Here is a 22,133-nt window from a genome sequence, read left to right as displayed (position 1 = left end):
GTGCTCTGCCCGCGCAGGGCTGGAGGAAAGTGGGAAGGGGCTGTGTCGCGCTGCCCGGCGCCAGCCGTCTCCGTGGCGCCCACTTGTGCTCCAGCCCCTCTGGAGCCCACGAGCCCCGAGGCCACTGAGATAACGCAAGAGCTCCACTTCCTAGTCTCCTACCAACCAGCCCTCCTTGATCGCCACACTGAGGGACCCCACACCTCCATTCCCGATTCTAAACCCACCCTCCTACTCCAGGCTCGATCCCAGGGCTAGAACAGTGCGCCAGAGCCCCCGAGGTCCACGGAGACCCCACCTGGGCCTCAAGAGCTGGTATCACCCGCCTCTGACCCCTTGCCAGTCACATGGCCTTGAGCAGGTCGGTGCCTCTCTGATCCTGTTTCTCCCTCTGTGAACTGCCGAGTCTGTGAGTCAAGGTCTCAGGCAATGGCCGCCAGTATGCCCGAGAAGGCACACTCCCCCACCCCACCACACCCTGGCCTGCTGCCCTGGCTCACTGGGGCCCGGGTGTGGGATAAAGGCCGGGAAGCAAAGGTGTCTGCAGTGGGGAATCATGGGAACTGAGCTGAGAGACCGCAGTGCAGGGCCGTCTGGGCGGAGCAGGCAGGGGATGGGGGCAGGAGGGGCGGGCCGGGAAGGAGGCCTCAGACAGCCTCCCCCAAGACGGCGCAGGCTGGGGAGGGGACAGGGACAGCCTCCCCCCAAGGTCACGATGCCGCTGTGCCCTCTCCCAGCACACACAAGGACAGGGCAGGACCGCAGGCAGGAAGAGGAAGCATCACACACAGGGTTAACTGTCTTTCTCAAGCTGCTTCTGGGGTACCCAGGCTGGCTGTGCCGTCTCCATGGTGACAGACATCCCAGGAAGCCCCGAGCAATCTGAGGGCTGAGCGACAGGTGTGGGCAGGCAGATGGGTTGTTTTAACCCAGAGCTGCTGCCAACACCAGCTCAAAGGGCTCCTGTTGGGCACAGCTGCCCCGAGCCCTGGGCCCAGGACTCTGCCGCACTGCCTCCCGGGGGCAGGTCCCTGAGCCCCTGGAATCAGTAGCCACCTACTCGTTCACTCAGCAGGCTGGCTCCAGGCCCGCAGCCGTGCACAGTTTCCCTGACTCCCTCTTTATACTCCAGACACAACGCCTGGGCCTCACAGCCCAGCAGACACACCTGCATAAGCCGAGGGCTGCTCCCGAAGCTTCTGTTCTGTGAACTCAGCCCCGATCAAAAGCCCGGGACAGACCACAAGGCGGGCTCTGGACACTGGCAAGAGGACACAGCAGCAGGCTCTGAGCCTGACGTCCAGTCTTAAGAGGCAGTGTGTGCTGGCTCTAGCCAGGCCTGCCCTCCCAAACCCAGGGCCTGGCCTGGGTGACCCCACAGGCTGGACATGCAGTGGCCCTGAGGCCTGTCCCCCGCATGCACACCTCGGCCACTGACAGAGTCCAGGCTACTGTGGTCCTCAACATGCCCCTCGGAGTCCCCTACAGCCTCCTGAGCTGCCCAGGCCACACCACAGAGCTGCCTGCCTCTCCTGAGGAGCCAGAACAGAGCCCTGGGACGGCCTGGAAATGCCAAGCCCGGGCCTTCCGTCTTTAAAATGGCTTCCTCTCGGTCATTTCACAGGGCAGACAGACACCTGCCTGAGGCAGAACCTGGGTTTGCTGACGATTTATGCATGGGTGACCAATGCACTTGTCCCGTAAACTCTGAGGAGCTCTATCCTCCCTGCCCCAGCCCCAGCCCCCGTGCCCCTGTGCCCCTCCCTGCCCCAGCCCCCGTGCCCCTCCCTGTCCCTGTCCCAGCCCCAGCCCCTGTACCCCTCCCTGCCCCAGCCCCCGTGCCCCTCCCTGCCCCCTGCCCCAGCCCCCATGCCCCTCCCTTCCCCAGCCCCAGCCCCTGTGCCCCTCCCTGCCCCAGCCCCCGTGCCCCTCCCTGCCCCCTGCCCCAGCCCCCATGCCCCTCCCTGCCCCAGCCCCAGCCCCTGTGCCCCTCCCTGCCCCTGCCCCAGCCTCTGTGCACCTCCCTGCCCCCTGCCCCAGCCCCTGTGCCCCTCCCTGCCCTAGCCCCTGTGCCCCTGTGCCCCTCCCTGCCCCCTGCCCCAGCCCCTGTGCCCCTCCCTGCCCTAGCCCCTGTGCCCCTGTGCCCCTCCCTGCCCCCTGCCCCAGCCCCTGTGCCCCTCCCTGCTCCCTGCCCCCCTGCCCCAGCCCCTGTGCCCCTCCCTGCCCCCTGCCCCAGCCCCTGTGCCCCTCCCTGCCCTAGCCCCTGTGCCCCTCCCTGCCCCCTGCCCCAGCCCCTGTGCCCCTCCCTGCCCCCTGCCCCAGCCCCTGTGCCCCTCCCTGCCCCCTGCCCCAGCCCCTGTGCCCCTCCCTGCCCTAGCCCCTGTGCCCCTGTGCCCCTCCCTGCCCCCTGCCCCAGCGCCTGTGCCCCTCCCTGCCCCCTGCCCCAGCCCTGTGCCCCTCCCTGCCCCTGCCCCAGCCCCTGTGCCCCTCCCTGCCCTAGCCCCTGTGCCCCTCCCTGCCCCCTGCCCCAGCCCCTGTGCCCCTCCCTGCCCCCTGCCCCCCTGCCCCAGCCCCTGTGCCCCTCCCTGCCCCTGCCCCAGCCCCTGTGCCTCCTTCTCTGAATTCACCATGGCTCTGAACACAAGCTGGGTCTCTCGAGCGGCTCTCCTGTCTGAGCACCCCAAGGTCACTTCTCTTGAAGTCTTGAGCTGTGTGTGAGCAATGGCACCGCTGGCTCGTGTCATAACCCCAGCATCCCAAGGAAGAGGGGCCTCAGGTTCCTCCCACCCATCCCTGCCCAGGCCCTCCTCTGGCCCTGTCTGTGTCCAGCGATGCTTGCCTCCACCCTGGCACACCAGTGCTGACCTGAGTAACTCCCCATTGGTCCCTATGTGCAGGTGAGGTCCCAAACGGTATATATCCTTGGGATATGACCGTTGAGGGGTTAAGGGAGAAGGAAGAGACCTGCAGAAGGGTGGATTGCTGTCCTGTGGTGAGCTGGGCTCACACACATGCATGCACACACACAATACACACATGCTCATGCACACACATGTATACACAAGTGCATGCACACATACACATGAGCACATCCACACACATGTGTGTGCACGTGCACACATGCACATGAGTGCATGCACACACATGAGTATATTGCACACACATGAGTATATTGCACACACGTGTGCACATACACATATATACACGAGTACATTGCACACGTGTGCGCACATGCACACGTACACATGAGTGCACTGTACACATGCGTGTGCATGTATGTGCACTGCACACACACAGCACCTGCCAGCTCCAGCCCAGTGCAGAGCAGGGGGGTGAGGAGGAGGTTGGAGACACAGGGACCCAGCTGCTCTGCTTCCACTTCCTGCAGACAGGCCCGGGCGCTGCTGAAGCCTCAGTGCCAGGCAGACCAGGCCCTGCCCTCTCTTCAAAACCACCCAAAGCACCCGCTCACCCCCGACCCAATCACCTCCATCCCCGCTCACCCCCGACCCCGCTCACCCCCGAAACCCGCTCACCCCCCCCTCACCCCTGACCCGCTCACCCCCGACCCCGCTCACCCCGGCTCACCCCCGACCCGCTCACCCCCGACCCGCTCACCCCCGGCCCCGCTCACCCCCCCCTCACCCCGGCTCACCCCCGGCCCCGCTCACCCCCGACCCGCTCACGCCCGGCCCCGCTCACCCCCGCTCACCCCTGCTCACCCCCGACCCCCGCTCACCCCCCCCCCGCTCACCCCCACTCACCCCCGACCCCCGCTCACCCCTGCTCACCCCCAACCCCGCTCACCCCCGCTCACCCCCCGCTCACCCCCGGCCCCGCTCACCCCCCACCCCCCACCTCCGCTCACCCCCGGCCCCGCTCACCCCCGCTCACCCCTGCTCACCCCCCCTCACCCCCGCTCACCCCCTGCTCACCCCTGCTCACCCCCGCTCACCCCCGCTCACCCCCGCTCACCCCCCTCACCCCCGCTCACCCCCGCTCACCCCCGCTCACCCCCGCTCACCCCCGCTCACCCCCGGCCCCGCTCACCCCCCTCACCCCCGCTCACCCCCGCTCACCCCCGCTCACCCCCGCTCACCCCCCCTCACCCCCGGCCCCCGCTCACCCCCGCTCACCCCCCCTCACCCCCGCTCACCCCCGCTCACCCCCCCTCACCCCCGGCCCCGCTCACCCCCGCTCACCCCCCCTCACCCCCGCTCACCCCCCCCTCACCCCCGCTCACCCCCGGCCCCGCTCACCCCCGCTCACCCCCCCCTCACCCCCGCTCACCCCCGGCCCCGCTCACCCCCCCCCTCACCTCCGCTCACCCCCGGCCCCGCTCACCCCCCTCACCCCCGCTCACCCCCCCTCACCCCCCCTCACCCCGCTCACCCCCGCTCACCCCCGCTCACCCCCGCAGTCCCTTGCAGAGGAAGAGCAGCGCGCGCCAGGCGAGCGCGGCGGCCAGCGCGGCGGCCAGCAGCGCAGCCAGGAGGCCGAAGCGGCAGGCGGCGGGCGGCCCCCACTCCTGCACGGAGAAGCACGCGCGGCCCCGCGCCGTCAGGTTGGCGCCCAGCCACAGCCCCTCGGAGAAGAGCAGGCAGCGGCCGCGGAAGTCGCGGCCGTGCTGGGCCAGCGGCAGCGCGGCGGCCAGGCCCAGCAGCAGCGCCAGGAGCGAGCAGGCGCCCTGCGCCGCCAGGAGCGCGTCCAGCGCCATGGCGGGGGCGGAGGCCGGGGAGGGGCCCGGGGACGCCGGGGGCCGGGTGGGGGCCCGGGGCGGGCCTGGGTGGGGGGCCCGGGGACGCCGGGGGCCGGGTGGGGGCCCGGGGCGGGCCTGGGTGGGGGGCCCGGGGGGGCCGGGGGCCGGGTGGGGGGCCCGGGGACGCCGGGGGCCGGGTGGGGGTCCGGGGACGCCGGGGGCCGGGTGGGGGCCCGGGGACGCCGGGGGCCGGGTGGGGGCCCGGGGACGCCGGGGGCCGGGTGGGGGGCCCGGGGACCGGGTGGGGGGCCTGGGTGGGGGGCCCGGGGACCGGGCACCGGGTGGGGGGCCCGGGGGCCGGGTAGGGGGCCCGGGGACCGGGTGGGGGGCCTGGGTGGGGGGCCCGGGGATGCCGGGGCGGGCCTGGGTGGGGGGCCCGGGGGCCTGGTGGGGGCCCGGGGACGCCGGGGGCCGGGGACGCAGGGGGCCGGGTGGGGGGCCGGGTGGGGGCCGGGGACGCCGGGGACCGGGGCGCCGCGCAGGCCGGGCCGGGCGGCGCGGGAGGCTGCGCAGTGGCGGCGCCGGGTCCGCGCGCCCCGCCCGGACGCGTGCGCAGCGCGGTCAGCGCCCAGCACTGGGCGATCCGCGCCGCGGCGGTCAGCACTGCGGACAGCTCCTGGGGCGCGGGGCTTGGCGCGGGCGGCGGATGGGGGCCGGGCCCCGGATGGCGCCGCGTCCGGAGCCGGCGGGGCCTCGGCCTCCCGCCGCGGGCCTCGCCAGGCCCGGCTGGTCTGCGGGCCTGGGCGCGCACGGCAGCGGAGAGGGAGCGCCCGGAGGCGCCGGCCGGGGCAATGGGAGCCACGCAGGGGTCACTGGCCAGCGAGCGGCCGGGGCCGGGCCCCGGAGGTTCCCGAGCTGGGCACCACTCGCGGCCATGAGCCCTGGCGTGCGCCCGGATTGATGGAATCAGCGCTGCCGTGGGCTCCTCCGGGACCCAGGCCCGGCCGCACCCCAGAGCGAAGCGCCGGGCCTGGCTTCTGATGGAAAGCACCCAAGCCTCCTCTGGTCTGTCACACGTGTTCATCTTTCATTACAGCACCAGCGCGGCGGGGAACCCCCCTCCCCTCACCCTGTCCCGCCACTCAGCAATGCACACCATCTACCCCATCCGCACTTCCTCCTGCGTGCAGTGTGAAGCTGGCTCTGCGGTTCAACATGTCAAAGACATCCACCATGCCTGCAGAAAGGGCTGTCTCCTGCACTACTTTTCTCTCACCACTGTTGAGGTTTGAACTCGGGGCCTTGTGCTTTCCAGGCAGGCGCTCCATCCCTTGGGCTGGGCTTCTAACCCCTTTTGCTGTAGTTATTTTCTAAGAGAGATTCTCACTTTTTGCCTGGATTGTAATGCCAGTGAGCCACATCTTGTCATCTCAGGTGACCAGGGTGACAGGCGTGGGTCTGTCTGATATGGAATCTTGCAAATGCTGCTCCTGGGCTGGCCTGGGACTGGGATCTTCCTAATCTCAACCTTCTGCGTAACTAGAGTGACTGGCATGAGGCACCAGTGCCTGGCTGCTTCATTTTCTTTCTTTTCTTTTCTTTGTAATTGTGAAAATACTGTACAGAGGGGTTACAATTACATGGGCAAGATAATGAGTACATTTCTTATCAAGCATTGTAGCCTCCTCCTTAGTTTCCCCTTTCCATCCCTTCCCAGCCTCCCCCCCCCCCGCTTCATTTTCTTAAACAACCACACATCCCTCTATAATACTGATACTTCTGCAGGTTGAGGGCTCCTGTTGCTGTTTCCAGTGCTGCTGTGTGAACACCCGTGTGCACACACATGCATGTGTGCTCTTGTGGTTGGCACACAGGTTTCTAAGAAACTCCTGGAAGGGGAATCATGGGGAATGCACATTTAAAATATTGGCAGAAACTACCAAACTGCTCTCTGAAAATATTGTCAACGTTTCCCTCCCAACCATGCCACAGACCTTCCACTCAATTGATCGTTCTCACACGGGGAAGGCTCTTTGCTGGCGCGTGGCTTGCGGTCCCTTTATCACCTCAGGTGAAAGCTCTTGTGCTCACTGCCATTTGCCATTGGTCTGTAAGTCCCAAGTCTGTCTGTCCCACAGTCCCTGGAGTACACACGGAGGTCCAGCCCCAGCTCCCGCTCCACAGAAGACGCACCCTGGGGGAATCCTGCCCCTGTGCAGTGTCCTGAGTCTCACCCGGGGAATTCAGCAAGAGCGGAAATCCATCCATGCATTGGCAGTGGTGGGATGGATTCCGCGAGGACTAGTTATTCCTCCAGGCTTCGGCCAAACAAAACAGATCCGGCGATCGAGAGGGAAACTGCAGCCTGAGTTACAGGAATTATTAAAAGGCATAGATTCTGGAATCTTCACAGATGAGTCTACTAACCTTCAAAAATCAAAGAATTCCTTTGTTATCTGTATGAGTGCACTCATTGAGATTCTCCAGAGAGAACACGTGTGTGAATGTATATGTGTGTACTATGTGTGTGTGTAGGGTAGGACATATATACACGTATGTCCTGTGGAATCCTATTTCAGTGTGTGAGACACGCTTCTCAAGAGGGAAGGGAGAGCTGTTCTGAGGGCCTGGCTCACGGGCGAGCCCTGAGTTTGCAGGGCGTCAGCGCTGCCACGGGAGCCCGAGGCCCACCTGCTCCCAATTCCCTCCTGACCCCGGAGGTCAGTTCTTGTTCTACCTGATATTAAGGAAAAACTGCTTCACCCAATGTCTACTGGTTTGGATGTTAATCTTACCCAAAAATATATCCATAGAAACATCTAGAATACTATCTGACCACATATCTGGACAGTTTGGCCCAGTCAAGTTAACATGTAAGATTTGTCATCCTGTTATTGAAATATTTTCAATCTATAGAAAATATGATAAAACTCCAAAATTCATTTTTGAAAGCCAATATCATATGAGTGAAAAAATCTTGTAAGAACGTATAGGGAAGAAATAGGAAGGCATAGGAAATTTCATCCACCATACTGATGGCAAGAAAGTTCAGGCAGAATTCAGTAAGCTCACTTTGTGGGCATACTGCATGTGATTTTAACTAAGCAAGCACAGTCAAAACATAACAGACAATTGGAATTTTAAAAGCAGAGTTTCAGTTTCCCCATGCATATTATACCACCCAGCTGCTGTAAAGAAGCTGGTACCCAGTCCTGAGCTGCAGTGTCCTGTGTGTGAGTGGTGTGACCTACTGACTGCTTCCTCCCTGAGTTTTGTGAAAGCCTTCCTCCCAGAAAGCAGAGGTCAATGTCTTTAATTTCATCCAGAGTGGCATGTTTAGATTATGAAAGGCAGTGTGCTGTTAGCAGACGCTGGGCATTGGCAAAGGGACAATGAACCAAGCACTGACCTCTGTGTCCTGAGAACTCCGTGTGTTCCTGCACTGGCGGTCTAGAACCATCTGCCCCTGGTCCCAAAGGTTAATTCAAGTGGCAAATTAAATATAAACCAATGAGTTAAAAAAAATTACAAGGCCAGGCACCAGTGCTCATACCTGTAATCCTGGCTATTTGGGAGGTAGAGATCAAGACAAAATTCCGGTGGCTGGAGAGAGAGCTGTATAAGGATTCGTTGGTCTCAGGGTGGCCGGTGGGGGGGGTCATTATTATATCAGCCTTTGCTCTCTGAAGCTCTGGAGAAGCTGCTAGAAGCTGGTGTGGTGTGGCCATCACTGGAGAGTGGGGAACTGGCTTCTGCCGCAGTGGTCTGGCTGTTCTCTTTTTGCCTTCCCTCACAATGGCCTGTCTGAGGGCAGTTTGCCTTTTATCTGTAAACCCAGACCTTCCTAGGGGCCCAGGTAACGGGGGAGGCAGACAGGTGCAGAATGGCGGCGGAATGCCCAGCTCTTGTCCTGCCTTCGTTAATTCATGGGTAAGTAGTCGGTGCTTTTCAGCAAACGCGGTTTAAGGACCTCTTACGCTGTAACCGTGTGGATGTGAAGTGTGCTTCTCACGGGCTTGGGCCCAGCTGGTGGATTGTGACTGACAGCTGATTGGCTCCCAGGACTCTGCTCTCATCAACACATTCACCCACCCACAGACTCATAATCTGGTGGTGGATGCTTCCAGAAGTGGCATGGTGGGAGGAGGAGGAGGTCACGGGAGCAACCTCAGGGCCATGTCCTGAGTCCGCTCCTCTCTGTCTCTGCTTCGTGCTTCTTGTCTGTCTCTCTGACTCTCTTTATCTTCCCATCTGTCTCTGTCCTGCTCTGTGCTTCTCTCCCCACCTGTGTCTGTCTCTGCCTCGCTCTGACTCTGTCTCTCTTTTACACCCTGCCCCCATGCCTTCCTGGCTGTCATGGGGAGGGCACTCTGGTGCCATGACACCCTGTATCATGATGCAATGATGCTCCATCAGCAACGGAGCCGGCCGACTATGCATGGGAACCTCTGACTCCAGGACCCTCAGCCAACGCTCTGCCCGGCGTCCCGCAGTAAGAAGCAGCCGGTGACACGGGGAAGCTCTCAGACCGTGACCCGGAAGCCTTGAGGTACAGCCTGGGGCCCAGACCTGTTCTCCAGGAGGCTCTCTTTTGGATAAACGCCCCCTTACCCAGCCTCCACGTCTCTCCCTTTCTTCCCCGCGATCAGCACTCTCTCATCCGGCCCCAGGCCAGTGCCCCTCTCCTGCAGGGGCTGCTCTCGCACCCACACCCTGTCTGACTGCCGGCAGGGAAGCCCGTGCCCCAGGAGATCACTGTTCTCCTCCCAAAGAGCCCAGGCGTCTGTGAGCAGCTGCTGTGGGCTGTCTGCCCAGCCAGGATCTCAGCACGGGCCTCACACAAACCAAGCCACGGCCTTAGAAGGGCCTTTCTATCAAAGTGGGCCGTCACGGCGCCTGCGTTGGCCTGTGGCTTTCACTGCGTGGACTGTCTGCTAAGACAGAGTCAGCAAGTGAACAAATAACAGAGGATGTTACTTCTTCACCTGTTAGTCATTAAGGACCTGCCCACTTCAAAGGGTTGGTCCTGGGCAGACCCTGGCCTCGGCTCAGCCAGTGAAGTCCGTGTGGTGCGGCCTGCGCCACGGACAGGGTGCGGGAGGGGTGTGCCTGCGGCTGGCTTTGGGGCCAGCGCCTTTCTGCAGAAGCAAACGGGCCAGGCCACATTACTGTGTTGTCCTCCTCTTCCTCATTCCCGCATGCACGCCACATCCAGAACCGTTTCCACCCCAGAGCTGACACCTGGCCCTGAGCATCTCCACACCACTGCTCACACCTGGCCCTGAGCATCTCCACACCACTGCTCACACCTGGCCCTGAGCATCTCCACACCACTGCTCACACCTGGCCCTGACCATCTCCACACCAGCACCTGGGAGCTGCAGCTCGGGCTGAGGGTGAGGTGTGAGAGTCAGGCTCACAGTGTCCTGACCACAGAGCTCCTCCAGAATCTCCCAGGCTGTCTGGGCACTGGACCTCTGCACCCCCAAACCGCCAGTCAGTGCCCAGATGCGGCTGCCTCCTACTCTTCTCTCTGGGACCAGCTCTGACACACTCAAAATAATGTTCACTAAAAACCTGGCACCCTACAGCCCAGCGCAGTTGACACATAAAAATAACTATCACCAACGCACCCAACACCAAAATTAAACCAGTCTGTCCTAACAGCCAGAATGAAAAGGAAATCCATGGAAGAAAGAGGAACAATTTTGTATAGTTTTAGGGGTGGGCGGCCCTTCTAAGCAAGTCAGAAATCCAGCAACAAAAGCCAGATGGAGCTACGTAAAACATGTAAATCCTCTAGGGTAAAATAGATGATAAACAGGAACCGTGCGCACTCACCTCAATGGACAAAGTTCTGCTGCCCGAGTGTACATTTTGCTCTGCAAGGGCGATCAAACAGAGCAACAACAGAAAGCTCCCCGGGGGTGGGGAGGGTGCCAAAGACGCTGCAGTTCTTGGTGGAAGAAAGCCCAGCCCAAACTAAACGAGCGCCACGGAGAGCTCGGCCTGTCCACTCCGGCCTGCGGAAGCGAGCACCGTCCTCTGGAAATAGGCCGGCAGCTTGGGCACATGGCCAAAGCCCAGGCCTGAGTCTTCCTCCCACAGCTTGGCCACCTCTGGGAAGCCATGGCGCTCAGAGAAACTCCACTTCCTAAGGACATATGTGCACGAATGTTTATTACGCCTCTTCGTTCCAGCCAAAAACAGAGGCTGCCAGAATATTTCTAATAAGCCAGAAAAGGGCTAGATGGGTTCTGGCGGTTCCTCGTGATAGGACTACCAGTCCATTTTGTGAGAGTTGGCTTGGGGGACAGTCTGTCCTAGGCCGGTCCTGTGTTCAAAAGAACAAAAGATGGCTCTGAGTGTGCATGCACGTGTGTGCATGTGCACGTGTGGGTGTTGGTGTGAGGACACAGAGAAGCTGCAGTCCCTTGCCACAGCAATGGCCTGGGTCTGAGTCTGCACTGGCTTTGGCTGCTGGCATTTGACGGGAAACGCTGCAAGATAAAGTTTCTGCCCCCTGACTTGGGCTGAGCGGGCTCGCCCTTCTCCCCGCCCCCCCCAGGATGGCTGATTCCAACACTTCAAATTTGTGCACATAGACAAAGAAATTTCCCTGAAAATAAAGTGAGAATTACTAGTATGCTGCATGTAAATGAACCGCTAATTACTTTTTACAAACAGCATTTAGGCAACTGGTGCCACACTGCCACACTGTGCCTTGCTGGCTTCCAAGGTCCTCTGCACTCACCAGGCCGCCTGTCCTCTCCCGTCTCTGGGCTGGGACAGGACACAGCCCTCCCACACCCTCCCACCGCCCCTGCCCGAGGGATGGCCCTGCCACACTGAAGCCCAGCCCCAGCTCACAGCAGCCCGGAGTGCGGGAAGACCCCAGAAGCAGGGGCACCAGCCGTGCGGCGGGAAGAGGGCTTCATTGTGCTTCCCAGCCCCTGTCCTTTGTTGCATGGTTCTTGTTACAGAGTGTCTGGTCCCATCGGGGTGACAGCCCAGGTCCACGTGTAGAATCTGGCATTGTATGTTATGCAAATTAATTGATTTAATTTAAATTAATTTAAGCTCAAATCCCTGGGCGCAGCTGGTAGCTACCTTATTTTACAAGGCAGACACACACGTGGCACGCCCCCCACTGGTGTTGGCAGCTCGGGAAGATGAAATCCAGCCACCTTACACAACACGCACAGCAAGCCCCAGTGGACTGAGGAGCCGCGCCAAGCCGTTCAGAAGGACGTACACTGTCCACACTGCCCAAGGCCCGCGCTAAGCACGCCACGAACCAGCAGCCCAGCCGCCTAATAAAACAGAATGTCCAGATGCCCAAGACGGCTTCCAAGTGAAAGGGCAAACAAGAAAGGCTTGGGTGAAATCATGGCCATGTGTACTGTCTCCGGGGTCCCACCTGTCATCCTTTCTACTCAAGAGAATGGTGGTTTGCGGCCAGCCTGGGCGAACACTTCCAGAGCCCCATCTCTCCAGCAAGGTGGTGTGCGCGAGCCTGCATCCCCGCTGCGTGGGAAGCACACACAGGAGGGCCACGGTCCACTCAGAAGCTCGGTCACTGCCGGCTCCCCACCGGGACGGGACAGCTGGACAGCTCGGGACAGGACAGCACGGACCGGGCGGGGGGGGGGGGGTCAGGTGCCCCCCACAGACCTCTCCCGGGACGGGGAGGGGTCACAGAACCCGAGCTCCCGTCCTCCCCTACCTTCTCCTTAAGGCTCACTGGAGCGTATGCAAGAGCCTCGCTGTCCCCTGTGCGCCCAGGTCTCTGGGGTGACCCTGGCTGGGCCTGGGCTCCTCACAGGGCGGCAGAAGCTCATCGGCGCTCAAGGCTCCCTCTGGAAAGGACGTGGCCTCTGCCGAGGACCGAGGGCCACGGTGCTGACGTGGCCCGCACCCTGCCCTGCCCTGCCTGAGCGCGGCTGCCCACGGGACCTCCGCCCCGCCGCGGCCCACTCCACCACCTCCCACCAGGCAAGGGGGCACAGGGCCTTGGCCGTCCCCGGAGACCCCGAGGAAGGGCCATCCACGCCCACTGTCCCTTCTCTGCTCATACCTTGCCCGGTTCTTGACAGATTCAGCCCAGTCCATCTTCTGTCCGCCGCCCGCTGCACCCTGGGAGCCAGCACTGATGAAGAACGGGTAATGGACGACACCTATCAGCCGTGGGACAGAACCGCCAAGGTGGGCAGCCCCTCGGGACTCTCAGCAGCCCCAGAACCTGCCCGGCCCCGGGGGATCCCTGGCCAGGGTCTCAGAACAGGGCTGGGAAGCAGGGGAGTCGAGGGCCTGACCCAGAGCCCTGTCCATGCTCCTCTGCCTGCCGAGACACAGGCAGCAAGCGGCCGGGCCCTGAGGGCAGACAGGCCCCTGCACACTGCAGGCAGACAAGTACATCCTGCCCAGAGAGCCCCATCCCCCCCGGAGAGACCCCATCCCCCCCTCTGGAGAGACCCCATCCCCCCGGAGAGACCCCATCCCCCCCAGAGAGATCCCACCCCCCCCCAGAGAGACCCCATCCCACCCAGAGACACCCCATCCCCCCCGGAGAGACCCCATCCCCCCCGGAGAGACCCCATCCCCCCCGGAGAGACCCCATCCCCCCTGGAGAGACCCCATCCCCCTGGAGAGACCCCATCCCCCTGGAGAGACCCCATCCCCCCCAGAGAGACCCCATCCCCCCCAGAGAGACCCCATCCCACCCAGAGAGCCCCATCCCCCCCGGAGAGACCCCATCCCCCCCGGAGAGACCCCATCCCCCCCGGAGAGACCCCATCCCCCCTGGAGAGACCCCATCCCCCTGGAGAGACCCCATCCCCCCTGGAGAGACCCCATCCCCCCAGAGAGACCCCATCCCCCCCGGAGAGACCCCATCCCCCCGGAGAGACCCCATCCCCCCCGGAGAGACCCATCCCCCCCAGAGAGACCCCATCCCCCCGGAGAGACCCCATCCCCCCCGGAGAGACCCATTCCCCCCCCAGAGAGACCCCATCCCCCCGGAGAGACCCCATCCCCCCTGGAGAGACCCCATCCCCCCCGGAGAGACCCCATCCCACCCAGAGAGCCCCATCCCCCCCGGAGAGACCCCATCCCCCCAGAGAGACCCCATCCCCCCGGAGAGACCCCATCCCCCCCGGAGAGACCCCATCCCCCCGGAGAGACCCCATCCCCCCCGGAGAGACCCCATCCCCCCCGGAGAGACCCATCCCCCCGGAGAGACCCCATCCCCCCGGAGAGACCCCATCCCACCCAGAGACCCCATCCCCCCCGGAGAGACTCCATCCCCCCCGGAGAGACCCCATCCCCCCCGGAGAGACCCCATCCCCCCCGGAGAGACCCATCCCCCCCAGAGAGCCCCATCCCCCCCGGAGAGACCCCATCCCCCCCTCTGGAGAGACCCCATCCCCCCGGAGAGACCCCATCCCCCCCGGAGAGACCCCATCCCCCCGGAGAGACCCCATCCCACCCAGAGACACCATCCCCCCCCGGAGAGACCCCATTCCCCCTGGAGAGACCCCATCCCCCCTGGAGAGACCCCATCCCCCCTGGAGAGACCCCATCCCCCCTGGAGAGACCCCATCCCCCCTGGAGAGACCGCACAGCAGCAGCGGGGGCGGTGAGGAGCCGGCACACACAGGCCACAGCCCCCAGCACCAAGAGGTGTCCTGGACACGGGATGGGACGTTCCTGCTGGAGACCTGTCGGGGGGCGGTGGGAGCCTGGGCTGGGCTCACCCCGAGATGGAGGCGCCTCTGGTGGAGACACCAGGCAGGCACAGAAAGCAGCCTGGGCGGGCCTGTGGCGGCACCGCCCTGCCCAGCTCCACCCACCGCCCCGGGCAGGGCGGAGGGCCGGCAGGGCCGGCAGAGAGGCCAAGGGAGATGCCGGTGAGCCTCCGAGCAGACGGCGGCTCCAGGGCGGGTCCGTGGGGCCCCTGCTGCTGGGCCCGCCGCAGGAACCCCCTCCCTGCCCACCACCTCAACTCGGAGCCTCCCACAGGCCTGTCCTGCTGGCACAGCCCTTGCCACCCGGGGGCCTCACGGGCAACCCTGTCCCTGGACGGCACCGCCCCTCAGGCTGCCAAGCCGCTCCCAGGCCGCCCTGACAGGTGGTGCGTGGGCAGAGAGCAAGGCCCCCGTGGCCCTCCTGAGGGGGGCCACCCCTGTGCCCCCCCACAGACCCGTGACAGGGCGCGTTGGATGTAAGGGTCAGCATGGGCCACCCTCCCGGCTGCCGCCTTTATTTTATGACTAAATTAACATTATAGATGCACACACACACGTCTGGGCCACGGCTCCAGGAGGAGGGGTGAGCTCCCCCCACACCCCGCCTGCTCATCCCCAGCTGTCCCCAGGCACGTCCATCCATCTTGCCGCTGACCTTCATCCCCCCGGGACGCATGGGGCGAGCCCCTGCTCCAGAGCCTTGGCTCGGAGCTCGGGTTTACAGCCCGCTCATCTGCCCGCGTCCGCACGGCTCTGGTTTCATAACTTTTATATGCAAATCAATAAAAAGCCCTTCACTATCTCACTTAAATCACTGAATAATTAACCAGGCTGAGCCCGACCCCAAGATGGCACAGCTTCCTGCCAGGGAGAGGCCAGGGCCGGGCCGGGGCCTCGACTCACACGGGTCACCGTGAGTGGAGTGAGGCCCTTCACGGGGGGCGGGGGGGAGCTGCCTGGGGCGGCGTGTGCAGGGCCTACACAGACCCCCAGGGGTCAGGACACACCTGCTGCACTCAAGTCTCTGGTGGCTGGAATGCCAGGCAGTGTCTGAGGGAATGTCAGTGCAGTGCCACCGTCGCCAGGTTCTGGGCAGGTCTGGAAGGTCACAGCTCCTCGGGAGCGTGGCACCCACACCTCCACCAACGGCACAGGGACAACTCGACGTGGACAAACACGGACTTGGGTGAGCGACACCACACTGGGATGGGAACCACAGGAGCCCAGCTCTGAGTGTGCAGACATTTGACTCATTCATTTAGCTTTTATTTTCCTTTTTATGTATGCATAAGAGTGAGCTATGATAAAATCTATGATTAAATAAGTCTACGGGAGCCCTTCGATGAATATAAAGTAGCATTTCTACATGATAAAGCATTGTGTCACCATTTTATGGGCAGCATTTTTTTTTCTTAGAGGTTCATAAAGTAACAGTCCACCTTACAATCTGTGGCATTCAGCAAAACAGATCAAAATGAAGAGCCAAGGTCTGGCAGGGTCCATTCAAGAGAAGCAAGAGCAGCCTCCACACCTCAGCCCAGCCTGTGACACACCACATCCACGAGGAACGGAAGGACCAGAGAACACAGGAATTGCTTACACACCCAGAAGAGGAAGACGTAAAGCTCAACATCAACTCATTAAAAAGAGAAGAAAGGAGGAGGAGGAAAGGAAGGAAGGAGGGAAGGAAGGAGGGAAGGAAGGAGGGAAGGAAGGAGGGAAGGAAGGAAGGAAGGAAGGAAGGAAGGAAGGAAGGAAGGAAGGAAGGAAGGAAGGAAGGAAGGAAGGAGAAAGAAAGAGGAGGAGTGGGGCTGGGAAAGGAAGAGATAAAGCTACCATGACTTGTGGATGATGTTGCCTTTGCAAAAAATGTAGCCGGGTGACGTAGCCACTGGAAGGAGCCAGTTACAAGATAAAAATGGAAAACAAATCACTGCTACTCCTCGATGCCAGCAGGAGTCAGCCAGGAAATAAGACAGCGCTGCCGAGGAACGGGCGCGCGTGCAGGTACGTTTCGGAACGCCCTGAAAGCACTCCCCGGCAGCCAGAGAGCCTAGATGCCGCGGTCGGACAGGCAGTGACCAGGCTCCACCACCACCAACGTACGCGGTGCAAACCCCAGGCCCTGCCGAGAGACGCCGCAGCCCCATGCCAAGCTAACCGTGGAAGGGTGAAAATACTCCCTGTGAACAGGGAAGCAGACTGGAGATGACTATGAAGACAGCTGCACAGCCATGGCGCCAGTGCGCTGTGCGGGTGAGGACGCGAGAGTGCCAGGCCCGCAGTGAGCCACGAGTCCAGGGCGGGCGACACGGGGAGAGCGCCAGGAGAGCGCCTGCTAGATGCAGATACACGTCAGCCCACACTGCACCTCCATGCCACCCCGACCTCGCCAAGCCAGAGCAGGCCAGCCACCCCGACCTCGCCAAGCCAGAGCAGACCAGCCACCCCGACCTCGCCAAGCCAGAGCAGGCCAGCCGGGCCCCGACCTCGCCAAGCCAGAGCAGGCCAGCCACCCCGACCTCGCCAAGCCAGAGCAGGCCAGCCACCCCGACCTCGCCAAGCCAGAGCAGGCCAGCCACCCCTACCTCGCCAAGCCAGAGCAGGCCAGCCACCCCGACCTCGCCAAGCCAGAGCAGGCCAGCCACCCCGACCTCGCCAAGCCAGAGCAGACCAGCCACCCCGACCTCGCCAAGCCAGAGCAGGCCAGCCGGGCCCCGACCTCGCCAAGCCAGAGCAGGCCAGCCAGGCCCCGACCTCGCCAAGCCAGAGCAGGCCAGCCGGGCCCCGACCTCGCCAAGCCAGAGCAGGCCAGCCGGGCCCCGACCTCGCCAAGCCAGAGCAGGCCAGCCACCCGGACCTCGCCAAGCCAGAGCAGGCCAGCCACCCCGACCTCGCCAAGCCAGAGCAGGCCAGCCGGGCCCCGACCTCTGCTGCTGCCCGCCGGCGGGGTCACCTCCAGGATCCACCAAATGTGGGGCAGCCCCACCACCCTTCCAGGCTGCACAGGACTGGCAGGCAGATTTCCGGGGCGAGTTGCTGCAGACAGAGAGGACCCCACAGGCACCGCCCGGCCGCAGCAGCAGGTGCCCCCTGCCCGCCCCTGCCAGCTTCAGACAGGTTCTTGGAGGGGAGGAGAAGCAATCTCCTTCACATACATGTTTAATTGGAAATTAATATTGATGAGGCTCCTGAATGGCGGGCTGTGGGGTTAATAAATATTCACGCGGGCTGCACCTCCCCCTCGGCCTCCTCTTTGTGTTCAAGGCCCAGCCCAGTGGGGGGACCCGGTGGGGACCCGGCTTCCTCCTGCCGGCCCCCCACCCGCAGGAGAGGCTGTGGCCGGGATGGGGCTCCTCCGTGAGCCCCAGGGGCACTCTGCCTTGAGCCCCAGCACCCGCGTCTGCCCGGAGCCCGCCCCGCACCAGCCCTGCGGGTCCCAAGCTGCGCCGGCGGCAGGGCTCCAGCGCCCCCGTGTGGCCCAGCAGCGGGGAGCCCCGTCCCCTCCATCCTGCGTCCCCCCATCCCACCCTCTCCATCCTGTGTCCCCCCTCCATCCCACCCCCTCTATCCTGCGTCCCTCCTCCATCCCACCCCCTCCATCCTGCGTCCCCCCTCCATCCCACCCCCTCCATCCTGTGTCCCCCCCTCTCCATCCCACCCCCTCCATCCTGCGTCCCCCCTCCATCCCACCCCCTCCATCCTGCATCCCCCCTCCATCCCACCCCCTCCATCCTGCATCCCCCCTCCATGCCACCCCCTCCATCCTGCGTCCCCCCTCCATCCCACCCCCTCCATCCTGCATCCCCCCTCCATCCCACCCCCTCCATCCTGCGTCCCCCCCTCTCCATCCCACCCCCTCCATCCTGCGTCCCCCCTCCATCCCACCCCCTCCATCCTGCATCCCCCCTCCATCCCACCCCCTCCATCCTGCATCCCCCCTCCATCCCACCCCCTCCATCCTGCGTCCCCCCTCCATCCCACCCCCTCTATCCTGCATCCCCCCCTCCATCCCACCCCCTCCATCCTGCATCCCCCCCTCCATCCCACTCCCTCCATCCTGCGTCCCCCCTCCATCCCACCCCCTCTATCCTGCATCCCCCCCTCCATCCCACCCCCTCCATCCTGTGTCCCCCCTCTATCCCACCCCCTCCATCCTGCATCCCCCCCTCCATTCCACCCCCTCCATCCTGCGTCCCCCCCTCCATTCCACCCCCTCCATCCTGCATCCCCCCTCTATCCCACCCCCTCCATCCTGCGTCCCCCCTCCATCCCACCCCCTCCATCCTGCGTCCCCCCTCCATCCCGCGCTCCCCCCACCGCCCCTGCGTCCACCCCTGCTGGGTGGGACCCTCTGGTACACACTGCACCCCTGCGACCGCCTGCCCTGCCCCCATCTGCTCCTGCCCCACCCGCTTCCCCTCCAGTCCAGTCCTCCCGGTCCAGGGAGGGCTCAGGCTCGGTGCACCCGCCCTGACAGGTTGGCTGGGGACCCAGGCTCGGCCCGCCAGAGCGGTCCTCTTCCCAACCCCTCCTGCCACCCCTCCCCACTCTCCTGCCTGCTCCCCTCCACCCCGCCACCCCTCACCAGTCCTGCTGGCCTCAGCTTGCAGGGCTCTTCCTCTGCTCCCTGGACAGCAGGCCCTGTGAACAAACCACCACCAAGCCCTCCCTCCCTCCCTCCCTTCCTCCCTCTCCACCACCACCAAGCCCTCCCTCCCTCACCACACCAAGCCTTCCCTCCCTGACCACACCAAGCCCTCCCTCCCTCCCTCCCTCCCTTCCTCACCACCACCAAGCCCTCCCTCCCTCCCTCCCTCCCTCACCACCACCACCAAGCCCTCCCTCCCTCCCTCCCTCCCTCACCACCACCACCAAGCCCTCCCTCCCTCCCTCCCTCCCTCCCTCACCACCACCAAGCCCTCCCTCCCTCCCTCCCTCCCTCACCACCACCACCAAGCCCTCCCTCCCTCCCTCACCACCACCAAGCCCTCCCTCCCTCCCTCACCACCACCAAGCCCTCCCTCCCTCCCTCACCACCACCAAGCCCTCCCTCCCCACCCCCCCAGAGTTGTGCCCTCCCCTGGGGAGGAACAAACCCGGAAGTGCAGGGCCGCCCCTGCCCCAGGACACGCAGACATGGAGAGTCTGGGCCCCTCCGCTGCATGAACTGGGCAGCTGGGCCAATTCCTGCTAAGGCTGTGCCCCGGGCACAGGGCTGGGCGGCCCAGCCCACGCAGGGATGCCCGCGGTGGCACCGCCCGTGAATGCGAGGACCAGGGAGGCACCTTCCTGCTGAGGCTGTGCCCCCTCCTCCGGCAGGCCCGGCCCGAGGCCCAGCCCACGCGGGATGCCCGCGGTGGCACCCTCCGGCAGGCCCGGCCCCTGAGGCCCAGCCCACGCAGGGATGCCCGCGGTGGCACCGCCCGTGAATGCGAGAGGACCAGGGAGGCACTGGTTGCACTGCTTCCTGCGTTCCACACTTCTTTCCATGGCATGAAAAGCTGGAATGATTGCTTTTGCTATCTAAAGTCCTTAAGACGCAAAGGCCTACACAATCTTGAGGAAACTGAATTTAGAAACTTGGCAGAGCCCCCGCAGGACCACCCCACAGTTATTAACCTTGTGCCCCGAAGCATATGGAGAAAAGCTGCCAGAAACATGCAGAGAGCTTCCTAAATCTCAGTCACGGCAGGAGACCTCCCCACGCCTGGCAATAATTGCCAGATCAAACCACGAGTGAAGTAGAAGAGAGTATTAATAGAACAATTAGCCACAGACGTTAATAGATGGGAGGGACTCTGCACCCAACAGAGGAAAAAGCCCATTCCTTTCAAATCTAAATACACAAACGAACAGGTGGGAGAACCGGAGGCAATCTGAGCGGATTCCTATCACCTGAGCCTCACGTCACAGGACCAACACCACGTGCACCTCTGAAAGTCTACCCTCTGGTCAGCCTGGCACAAGTCAAGGGCAGCACCTGTCCCTTCTGTCCCCCAAGACTAGAATAAAGACCATGCTGTTTAGTGCACACCTCTGTCTTGTGAAGAGGAAAGACAGCAGCACACTTAACATTCATGGCACACAGGACCCGATGGACGGCACTCAGAAAATGACAGCTGCACACTCTAGTGTAAGACAAGACAGTATTCTGAAGGACTCTGACATCTAATTATGTGCTTGCTTGATTAGCTTTACAATGACAGCCTGTATGTCAGAAATCATGAATAGGACTGGATGCAGATAGACAGACAGACAGACAGATAGGATGAGTGGAAAGGTAGATGGATGAACAGATGGACAGATGAGTGGGTGTGTGTGTGGATGGATGGGTGATGGATAAATGGATGGATTTTTATGAGTGGATAGATGGATGGGTGGGTGGGTGAATGGATGGATGAATGAATGGATGGGTTGAGCTTGGGTGGATGGATGGATGAATAGATGGATAGATGAGCGGGTGGGTGTGTGGGTAGGTGGATGAATGGATGCATTTGTGAGTGAATAGATGGATGAGTGGATGGATGGGTGGGTGGATGTGTGGACGGATGAATGAATGACTGGGTTGAGAGTGGGTAGATGGATGGAGGATAGATGGATTGAGGGTGGGTGGATGGATGGATAAATGGGTAGATGGGTAGGTAGGCAGGGGGGTAGATAGATAAGTGGGTGGTTGATTCAATAGGTGGGTGGGTGGGTGGATAGATGGATAAGTTGGTGGTTGAATGGATAGATAGGTGGGTGGTTGGATGGATGCAAACACTGGTAGATAGGTGGGTGGGTGGGTGGATGGATGAGTGGGTAGGTGGACAGGTGGTAGATGGATGGTTAAGTTGGTGGTTGAATGGATGAATAGATGGGTGGAGAGATGGATGGATAGGTGGGTGGGTGGATGTATGAATGCACAGATGCATAGATGGACAGATGGGTAGTAGATGGGTGGAGATGAGTGGATAGATGAGTGGATGGGTGGGTGGATAGAGAGAGAGAGAGAATGGATGGGTAGATGGGATGGGGGAGGGATGGTCGCATGGGTAGATGGTGGATGAACAGGTGGATGGATAGATGGATGGGTGGATGGATGGAGAGATGGATAAATGCTGGTTGAATGGATGGATTGATGATAGTTGGGTGGGTGGGTGGATGGACAGACAGATGGATGGATGGTGGATGGATAATGCATGATGGGTAGGTGTGGGTGGACAGATAGTTGGGTGGTTGAATGGATAGGTGGGTGGGTAAATTGATTGGTGGGTGGCTGTGGTCAAAGCAGCTCTCAAAGAACAATGGATAGCCTCAGTAATTCCAAAAGAAGAAAGAAAGCACATTCCAAAAGGATTTTAGGAAAGCTAAAATCCAGACAATAGTTCTTCCTTCTGTTTCCCCCACTTCCCTCACCTTCTAATGATTCTAGGTCTCTGCATTCTTTTAGGAACACCATATTTCTAAACAGAAATGGGCGTTGCAGGCTGAGACTGAGACTCAGACTCAGGCTCCACAGCGCAAGTGTTCACACCATTCCCTGGATCACACTCACATAGCCCAAGTGCTCACACCATTCCCTGGATCACACTCACATGGCCCAAGTGCTCACATCATTCCCTGGATCACACTCACATGGCCCAAGTGTTCACACTGTTCCCTGGATCACACTCACACAGCCTGAGTGTTCACTCCATTCCCTG

At 62.3% G+C, this 22,133-nt stretch overlaps 1 protein-coding gene across 1 annotated transcript in view; it reads right to left on the bottom strand.

The window, feature by feature from the left end:
• Nucleotides 1-22,133, bottom strand: part of Tmem179 (transmembrane protein 179) — a 37,439-nt gene that overhangs the window by 3,965 nt on the left and 11,341 nt on the right. Inside the window, exon 4 of the mRNA XM_069997448.1 lies at nucleotides 12,777-12,876. Coding sequence (XP_069853549.1) covers nucleotides 12,777-12,876 — 100 coding nt within the window. The remainder of the gene's footprint in view (nucleotides 1-12,776; nucleotides 12,877-22,133) is intronic.

This window comes from Dipodomys merriami, unplaced genomic scaffold (genome assembly GCF_024711535.1).
Source record: "Dipodomys merriami isolate MVZ:Mamm:240054 unplaced genomic scaffold, mDipMer1.0.p SCAF_50, whole genome shotgun sequence".
Taxonomy (NCBI): domain Eukaryota; kingdom Metazoa; phylum Chordata; class Mammalia; order Rodentia; family Heteromyidae; genus Dipodomys; species Dipodomys merriami.
The sequence above is the reverse complement of the archived record's forward strand: the minus strand, read 5'-3'. Positions and strand labels throughout refer to the sequence as shown.